This window comes from Orycteropus afer, unplaced genomic scaffold, assembly GCF_000298275.1.
Source record: "Orycteropus afer afer isolate SDZICR_OR568_19922 unplaced genomic scaffold, OryAfe1.0 scaffold00176, whole genome shotgun sequence".
In the NCBI taxonomy this organism is placed as follows: Eukaryota; Metazoa; Chordata; class Mammalia; order Tubulidentata; family Orycteropodidae; genus Orycteropus; species Orycteropus afer.
In genome coordinates, this window is record NW_006921763.1 from 4,050,805 (window position 1) to 4,060,466 (window position 9,662).

Sequence of the window (9,662 nt, forward strand, 5' to 3'; positions counted from 1 at the left end):
AGGAGTGGCTGGTGGGTTTGAACTGCCAGCCTTCTGGTTAGCAGTCAAGTGCTTTAGCCACTATGCTACAGGACAGAGTAAAACTGCCCCATAGCGTTTCCAAGGCTGTAAATCTTTATAGTTGCATACTGCCTTGTCTTTTTACCATAGAGCAGCTGGTGCATTCAAACTGCTGATCTTTTGGTTAGCAACCAAGTGTCTTAACTACTGTGTCACTAGAGAGCCTTCAAGAAAGCAAACAGGAGGGGAAATAAAAACATCACACTGGCCCATCTTACTGGATAAGAGCCTCATGTTGTTGGTTTGAAAATTTTAAGGCTTGGAGAGCCTGAGTCAGGGTACAGGTCTCTTTCTTCCAATGACAATAGGAAGAGGTATGAAAGTGAAAGGAGTAACATGTGTGGCATCTCTGGTCTGTCTCATGGTGTCAGGGCACAAAGACACTGAGTTTTCAGTCTTGTTTCCAGAGAATTCATCAGCACTAGAGCCAGGAAATCACGCAGTCGTAGAATGGGCCCTTAGAAAGGGCCTTGGGCATCACTTCTTCCTAACCCATAGAGGTTAGATGATCCACCTAAGCTCCCCCATCTCATCTCCTCTGTGCTAGAAATGGGACCCCCACCACCCCACCTCAGGTCACTGGATGGTGCTACCTTCCTACTTCATATGTCTAGTCCATCTTCCACTGTTGCTCTCTGGGCCAATCCACTCACAAGATTCTAGTTCACACAGGCAGCCAAATACCAGGTAGGTTTTGTGGCAAGACTGTGTTCCTGTTGAGCCAAGAAACTGCCACCTCCACCACAGCCTGAAGGCTGAGCCTGGCACCCAGGCCAGTTTGGATCTTGTTCTCTGTCAAGGGGTTGCCAACGCCTGGCTTGGTCGTGCATACTCTCTCTGTGCTTTCATTCATTCGCATCCAGGGCTCTGTTTTTATTTACTTGTTTTCATTCTTGAGAAAGTGTTACCAGTTGGAGAAGTGAAAGCCTCGTCTCTCTTTCACTGTAACCAAAGAAAAGCATGCGTCAGAAAGCACATTTTCCAGTAAGGCGTGCTGGTTTGAGGCAAACCTGAGTCTATCAGGACTGGTCTTAAAATTACCAACTTTTATCTCATTTCCCCTTAAGTAAAGATGTTAGTACAGCAGTAACAAGCCTTCAGTACATAGTATGCAAATATAAGTTAAACTGGATTTGAAGACTTTTTCCTGCTTATGCATAGTCTTTAAAACACATACCTACATTGCAGTATATGGAAAACTAGAGAAAATATAAACTGCCTAGTACTTCAACCACTCAGAAATTAACATGGTTAAGAGTTGTTTAAATGTCTATCCTCCTCTTTTTCTCAGTGCATATAAAACATTTTTTAATGGGCTCATGTTATTTATATTGTTATAGCTCTTTTTACTTCATTTATCCTGAATACTTTGCTAGTAATAGCTTCATTTTGATGACTAGTATGCTTTCAACTTAGATTGAGAGCATGCATTCCATAAAGAATGCATATAACATATGCTTACCTAACACAGATTACATGTCAGCTCCATGCCACAAGCTGGACTGAGGCCCCCAAGGCATGAGATAGAAAACCTAAAACCTTTAAATGGGTTCATGGCTATGGGTAATCTGGTGCTGAGCCACCTTGGCAAGTGGAGAGTGGAGACTTAGCTAAGCTGCTTCCTTTGCTAAAAGACTCCAAGGTGTTCCCATCTTTTCTGGAATAAATGGATCAAAGGTACAAGAGGGACAAGGAATGAAAAAGGCAGTCTAATTCATATCAGTATGCAAAAATGATGACTTGGCATTGTCCAACCTCCTTATATAACATCACAAGGGAAAGAGAAGTGAATCACCAGCAGCATCAGCCCAAGGCTGATTCCTATGAAGTGAAAGTCAGACGTACCTCCATCCTCCACCCTTTCTACCAATTCCGACACCAGCTGCCCCTCCCACAGCGCTCCCTACTTCTCTGCTGGGTTTGATAATTCATTGCAGTGGTCACACAAAACTCACAGACAATACTCACAATTACGGAGCTTATTACAGAAGTACCAAACCAAAACTAAACACACTGCCGTCGAGTCGGACCTGAGTCATAGCAACCCCTCCTTCGGTTTCTGAGATGATATCACTATGGAAGTAGATTGCCCAGCTTTCCTTCCGAGGTGTAGCTAGTGGGTTCAAACCACCAGCCTTCTGGTTAGCAGTCAAATGCCTTAGGCATTACGCCACCAGAGCTCCCTTATTAGGGAAGTAACAGGTTACAATTCAGGATGAGGAATGACTCAGGATACAGTTCTTCAGTCAGGACCTGCCTCTTCTCAGCCTCTTGGGCCTCTTGTGCCATCAGGCCTCTTCTGTGCTCTGCCAAGTGTTCAAAAGCTCCCTAGTTCCACCAGTAAGTGCCCAGGGGCACCCCACTCCTCCAGTAAGCACTGGCCCTAAGGCCCTCAGCTTTCTCACTCCTAGGGTCAACAAGCCTAGCTCCATCGAGTTCCTGGAGGCACCTCACTCAAGCAGAAAGCCTCCTGCCCAAAAGTACTCAGCTCTCTTGCTTTGTGGGTCAGCACACCTACTGTAGCTGTGTTGCTCTGTGAGCCAGGAAGCCCACCACACTGTCTCACGGCAGTCTCCTGGTTCTGTTACTGCCATTTCTGTGCTGTTCCTTCTCACTGTCTCACACCATCTCTGGTATAAGAGCTCTTCCTGTCTCCTGGGTCTAGGAGCATCTCATCATAGGGAACCCACATCCACAGGACAAGTTCCACTCCTGGCTCTTCTTTCTTGGTGGCAGTGAGATCCACCTTTCTACCTCTGGGATACCTCATTTTAAGCCTAGTGAGATTGCAAAACTGACCAATCCCCTTATTAGGATTCCATATACCTTCTTTACATGGTCCTGGCCCCAGAAGGGAGCTCTGGTAGCATAGGGCCTAAGGCATTTGACTGCTAACCAGAAGGCTGGTAGTTCAAACCCACCAGCCAGTCCTCAGAAGGAAGGTTGGGCAATCTACTTCCATAGTGATAACGCCTTGGAAACCCAAGGAGGGGTTGCTGAATCGGGTTTGACTCAACAGCACATAACAACAACAATAGCCCCAGAAGGCTGGTGGTTCAAACCCACCAGCCACTCATCAGAAGGAAGACTGGGCAATCCACTTCCATAGCAATACCACCTTGGAAACCCAAAGAGGGCTTGCTATGAGTTCAAACTGACTCAACAGCAGTGAGTTTGGTTTTGGTTTGGATCCCCACCAAGATACCATGCGCCTCATATTCATTGTCAGCAAGTTGTCCAATCCCCTTGTTGAGCCACAAGCACCTTATTTACATAATCCCACCAAATTGCTATGTGGGAGTTACGAGACCAGGCATGGCTAAAAGGGCCATATGAAATAATTCACTGTACTGCACAGCGATAATCTTGAGACTTTAAGGTCCTAGGTGGGTTCTTACCATGGAGACCTTTAGATGCCTAGAGACATCTAAAGTGGGTGTGACTGTAAGGTCTGATGATGGAACATTCAGACTACCAGTATGGGGCAGGGTTCATATCTCTCCTGTTTACTAGCAGATTAGGCCTGGGCAGGTCACGAAACCTCTCAGGCCTCAGTTTCCTCACCTGTGTAAGATTTTGACTCATAGTGACCTCACGTATGTAAGAGTAGAACTGTGCTCCACAGGGTTTTCAATGGCTGATTTTTTTGAAGGCCTTTCTTCTGGGGCCCCTCTGGTACACTCGAACTTCTAACTTTTCAGTTAACCCAAAATGCATTAACTATTTGTACCACCCAGAGACCCAGATCACTTGTATAAGGGAAGTAATATTGGTACCCATCTTGTAAACCAGCTCTTCAGATTAAATGAGATAACCTGTGTAATTCAGTAAATATTGGTGGTGGTTACCACTCAGTTGCTGTTGTTATTATCATTTGACCATATCCAATACCAGCATCCTTTAAGGCATCATTTCAAGGTAAGATAAATGGTCATCCTTGTGCTTAGTGTTCAAGCCACAGAGAAATATATTCAGAAATGTGAGAAGTTTTGAGACTGGAAGTTAGTTGGCCATTAGGCATGCATGGGTAATGTATTACTAGAACATGGTATGCTAGTAAAATACTCCTTAATGAACTAGTGGATTACAAGAATGCTTGTGGATCATGTCTCCTTTACATTATATATTATTTCTAAAGGTTCTCATGAATTACCTCATTTAATTGATTTCTAATGTCATGTTTTTCACGTTTTAACATCTCTAAATCAGGATATGCCTTATGGCCAATGGTATCTTTCTTAGTAGTATATAAAATAATACAACTTAAATTGGTAGCATCTCAGATTTAATAAAATAAGTTTATTTCTTTTGTTCAATTCTGGACAAGAGGGGTTCTTCGGCCCTGTTTCTGTAGTTATTTTATTCCTAGTAATTGGAAACACCGGTCTTCTCAAGAGCACCATTCATCAATATTTAACTCCAAAGTTGTTTTCCAACCTTAGATAGTTCCTATAATTGCATTTGGGGGGGGGGGGACTAAAAATCAGTATTTCTGCCAGCATTTTATATATTAGGGTCATAAAGTAAAAATACTATCATGTGTTAACATTTCTAGATGGGGAAGGGGAAGCACTTTAAATTATAAAACCCATCATACTATTTTGTAATGTTAAACTGGTTGATCTTCAAATGCTCCTACATGTCCATTGTTCATCTAACAATTGCAAAAAGGACATGAAGGTGGCATCTTCTGACCTCCCTTAACCTCACAAGAGGAAGACAGAAACATCATCAGCAGTGCGAGGCTTATTCTTATGAGGCCAGAAATACTGCCACCCTCCAGCCTTGTACCAATTCTGACACCAACTGTCCCTCCTACAGCACTCACTACTTCTCTCCTGGGTTTGATAATTCATTGCAGTGGCCTCACAGAACTCACAGACAATACTCGTGAACATGAGGTTTATTAGGGAAGTAATAGGCTACAATTCAGGTTCAGAAACCTACTCAGGATACAGTTCTTCGATCAGGACAGCCTCTCCTCTGCAGTGCCCTCAGGCACACCTCTCTGGCCCTTGGCCTGCCCTCTGCCCTGCTTGGGCAAGTGTTACAAAGCTGTTTTAGCTCTACCAATAGACACATCTAGATGTACCTCACTCCACCGGCAAGGCTCCTGTCCAAGGGTACTCAGTTTTCTCACCCTGTGGGCCAGGTAAGCCTGCTCCTCTGTGTTGTGCCTCTTGATTGCTCTCTGTGGAGGTGTCTCTCTGCCAGGGCATCTTTCTCTGCTGGGGTGTCTCTCTCTGCTGGGGCATCTCTCTCTGCCATGCATCACTCTCTCCCATGCATCTCTCTCTGCCACACATCTCTGCCAAAGAGGTCCAGTGCAGGGATCTCAAGTCCAAGGATGTACTCTACTTCACCTTCAACTCTTCTTCCTTGATGGTATGAGATCCCCCTTCTGCCTCTGGGAAAGCTCATTTTAAGCCTGTCAGAGTGACAAAACTAACCAATCCCAACATCAGAGTTCTACACACCTTATTTGCATGGTCCTCCCAGTAATCCAGTGGGAGTTACAAAGACTATGGCTAGAAAAGCCATACCAAGTATGGCTTCATTGCACTGCACAATTGAAAAAAAAGTGATACATGTGAGTGTGAGTGTGTGTGTGTGTGTATGTGAAACCAAAGAGACTTTGGTTTGCTTAGCTATTGCCTATAATTAAGTCTCTAAAAGGCATTCAGCCCAGGCTTATTGATATATTAAAAACTTTTTAAAAAAATTAACTAATATAAATGTTATGCTTATTTTCTGCCTAAGGTTTTAAAAGTGCATTTTAATTTAATATTGTATTCTTCTTGAATTGATACACACTTGTCTATCACTAGAAAATGCCTATCTACCTAGAGGACTTCAAAATGACCCCATGCTCCAGGGGAAAAATGACATTTTTGCATCTGGATGCCATTGTGAAATCTTTCAGAAGCTTGAAAAATATATTGCTTAAAGTTTCTCTGTTTTTTTAAGAATTTAATGACAATTTCAACCAATGCATTAACTTTAAAAGGTTTTCATTTGATGTATTTACAAGACAAATTTTGATTTATTGGGGGAAAATACACACTTTAATGCAAATCAATAAATACATAGTTTTTAGAGGAACTTGGAGATATTTTATAAAGTATTTAATAATACTTTTACTTGGAAACCAATTTTAGCCTTCCTTTTAAATTTTTATGCACAATAAGACAAAGATCAACTTTAGCCCTTTCACAACAGGAAACTTCTGCAAAAAAAACACGATATTGATTAACTTGTTTTCTTTCAACCATTTATTCACTTGTATCAAACATCTACTGTAATATCAGTGGGAAAATTTTGGATTCTGGAGTCATTTAGGTCTCAGTTAAAGACCATAAAATTATATTGATTTTAAGAAGCAATACATAGTTGTGGGATATTTTAGAGTACTGAAATATATATATTCATCAACATTTTAAGAATAAATTAATGTGGGAAATCTACTGTGTAGACCTAAAACTTTCTATCAAAATAGAAAAGTTTTACCTTTTAAAAACTTTTTTGAGAGGGACAATTTATTTAAGGGAGAAAATTCTCTTTTTCAGGCAACCACTGAGGAATCTCAACCAGTCAGTCAGGAGGATGAGAATAATGGTGGAAAGCCAGGAAAAGGGAATACAGAATTTGCCTCATCAGGTTTGTTTCATGACAGACTGCTTTTAGGATATATCTCCAAAACTTTTAACAAAAATGTGCCTTCCTGAGACACAAAATAGTCTCTACGATTGGTATGGTTGTACTGCCACCTAGAGGCTGCCTGGTGAAATTCTGACCATATGGTTAATCTTGCTGTAGATAGGAGCCCATGCTTTTCTGTTATGTTTTTAATCTACTGTAGTGAATAAAATAACAAAAAGCTTGCCATCTTAACCCTATTAATTATCCAGTTCAGTGACATTTATTAAATTTATCATGTTGTGCCATCACCACTATCCATTTCCAAATGTTTTAAATCATCTCAAACAGAAACTCAGTATTTCTTCCTCATTAACTCTCATTCTCTTAAACCCATGCTGTTTTGCTGTCCTGTTTTGTTTTTGAAAGTATATCTTCATCATCTTAAGTAAGATGGTATTTTACCATATAAATAATGCTGAAAATTGAGGGTCATATTCCAACCTACAGTAAGAGCAATACCAAAACCATAATACATAAATTAAGGTAGATCATGAAAGTGGGCACTGCAATCATTAAAAAAAGAAAAACAAACTCACTGCCATCGAGTCAAATCCAACTCATAACAACCCCTCCTTGGGTTTCTGAGGTGGTATTTCTACAAAAGTAGATTGCCCAACCTTCCTTTCGAAGAGTGGCTGGGGGTTTTGAACCACCAGCCTTCTGGTTAGCAGTCAAATGCCTTAGGCACTATGCCACCAGATCTCCTCATGAATAGTTTGAAAGAGTAACCCAACCCACTGACATCGAGTTGGATCTGACTCATAGCACCCCCTCCTTGCGTTTCCCAGGCAGTATCACTATGGAAGTAGATTGCCCAACCTTCCTTCTGAGAAGTGGCTGGTGGGTCTGAACCACCAACCTTCTGGTTAGCAGTCAGATGGCTTAGGCACTAGACCACCAGAGCTCCTTTGAAAGAGTAAAGTGATGCCCAAACCTGGGCATTGAGCATGAATATACAGTGTCCATTTCTTAGATAAGGTGACCCCCGTTCCCAATTGCCATAGATTTGATTCTAACTCATAGCGACCCTATAGGACAGAGTCACACTGCCCCATAGAGTTTCCAAGGCTGTCATCTTTACAATGGGTTCAAACATAGTGACGATTGTGAGGCTTGTGCAGGACGTGGCAGTGTTTTCTTCTGCTGTACATAAGGTCATTATGGGTTGGACTGAACAGCACCTTACAACTAACAAAACCTTTATAGAAGAAGATCTGATGGCACAGTGGTTAAGCACTTGGCTTAAGCAGTCTGCTTCCGGAAAGATTACAACTCTGGAAACCCTACAGGGCAGTTCTACTCCATACTATATGGTTGCTGTGAATAGGGTTGCTAAGAGTCAGAATCAATTTAGTATCAATGGATTTGGAAGGAATCTATAGACTGCCATATCTTTCTTGCATGGATTGACTGGTGGGCTCAAACTGCCAACCTTTTGGTTAGCAGCCAAGTGCTTAATCACTGCATGACCAGGGATTCTTATAATGGGACCCAGTGTTCCTTAAAGTAGCATTTCTCCATATTTGTAACCCATTTCTCTTTTTGATAAACATAAAATTCTCCCATCCTCTTCTAATATGAAATTCTTTTAAAATGATATTTTTAAATAAATTAAATGTCATTACAAAAAAAAAAAAAGTTACCCTATGCCTTTCCAAGCTGGATGGTCCCTCTGCATATTAATATACTCCCTCAGGTGGTGACTTGTCCATCCATTCTAACAAACCCATTGCCATTGAGTCAATTGCAATGCCTAGTGACCCTATCAGACAGAATAGAACTGCCCCTTAGTGTTTCTGAGGCTGTAAATCTTCATGGAAGCAGAATGCCTCATCTTTCTCCTGCAGAGAGGCTGGTGAGTTTGAACCACTGACTTTTTGGTTAGGAGCCAGGTGCTTTAAGCATAGTGCCACCAGAGCTCCTGACCATCCATGCTAAAGTATACCTAATTCTTCTTTATCAGAGAACACATTATTTTCTTTGTATAATATATATCATGTAATCCTTAACACATTTCCAGTTGTGAAAATATGATGTTAAAAAATAACCTTAAAGTATCCATAAAATACTTTCAATGAAAGCATTGAAATACAAAAAGGAAGGAGTCAGGCTGCCTTCGTCATTTGGACAGACATTACTTATAGATAGACGTTCTTTGATCCAACCCCAGCTGTCATAGTCACTTTACATTTTATGCCAACATTTTGTGTCCTGTGTTATTATTCAGATGTAAACTGTGACTTTTATTAGGAACTACGGTTTTTGACACTGACGTGCCATTTAGAGGTTATTTGAAGTTTTTTATGCTGCCAATTATTATTTAATGTCATAAAAGAGCTTTGAGCATCTTAAGCTCTTTTACACTGATCATAATTCTGTATCCAATTTGGGTTTTTTTTTTCCCCCATCTAAATTTTGTTTATTTTGTTGTTGTTGTTGTTGAGAATATACACAACAAAACATATACCAATTCAGCAGTTTCTACATGTACAGTTCAGTAACACTGATTACATCCTTTGAGTTGTACAATTCTCACCCTCTCTGAGTTGTTCCTCCCTCATTAACATAAAGGAGCTCTCGTGGCTTGGGAGCTCTGATGATGTAGTGCCTAAGGCATTTGACTGCTAACTAGAGGCTGGCGGTTCAAACCCACCAGCTGCTCCTCGGAAGGAAGGTTGGGCAATCTACTTCCATAGCGATACTGCCTTGGGAACCCAAGGAGGGATTGCTATGAGTCAGATCCAACTTGACGGCAGTGGATAAACTCACTGCCCACTAAGGTTATCATTTGCATGGAATAATTTTTTTCTTGCTTGCTGAAAGTGAGGATGACTTAAGGCACCTACTGATGAAGGTTGAAGAATACAGTCTGCAGTATGGATTATGTCTCAATATAAAGAAAA

General features: G+C 41.3%; 1 protein-coding gene across 1 annotated transcript in view; it reads left to right on the plus strand.

Annotated features, from left to right (window-relative positions):
* Nucleotides 1-9,662, plus strand: part of LIMCH1 (LIM and calponin homology domains 1) — a 143,057-nt gene that overhangs the window by 67,711 nt on the left and 65,684 nt on the right. Inside the window, exon 9 of the mRNA XM_042781817.1 lies at nucleotides 6,627-6,717. Coding sequence (XP_042637751.1) covers nucleotides 6,627-6,717 — 91 coding nt within the window. The remainder of the gene's footprint in view (nucleotides 1-6,626; nucleotides 6,718-9,662) is intronic.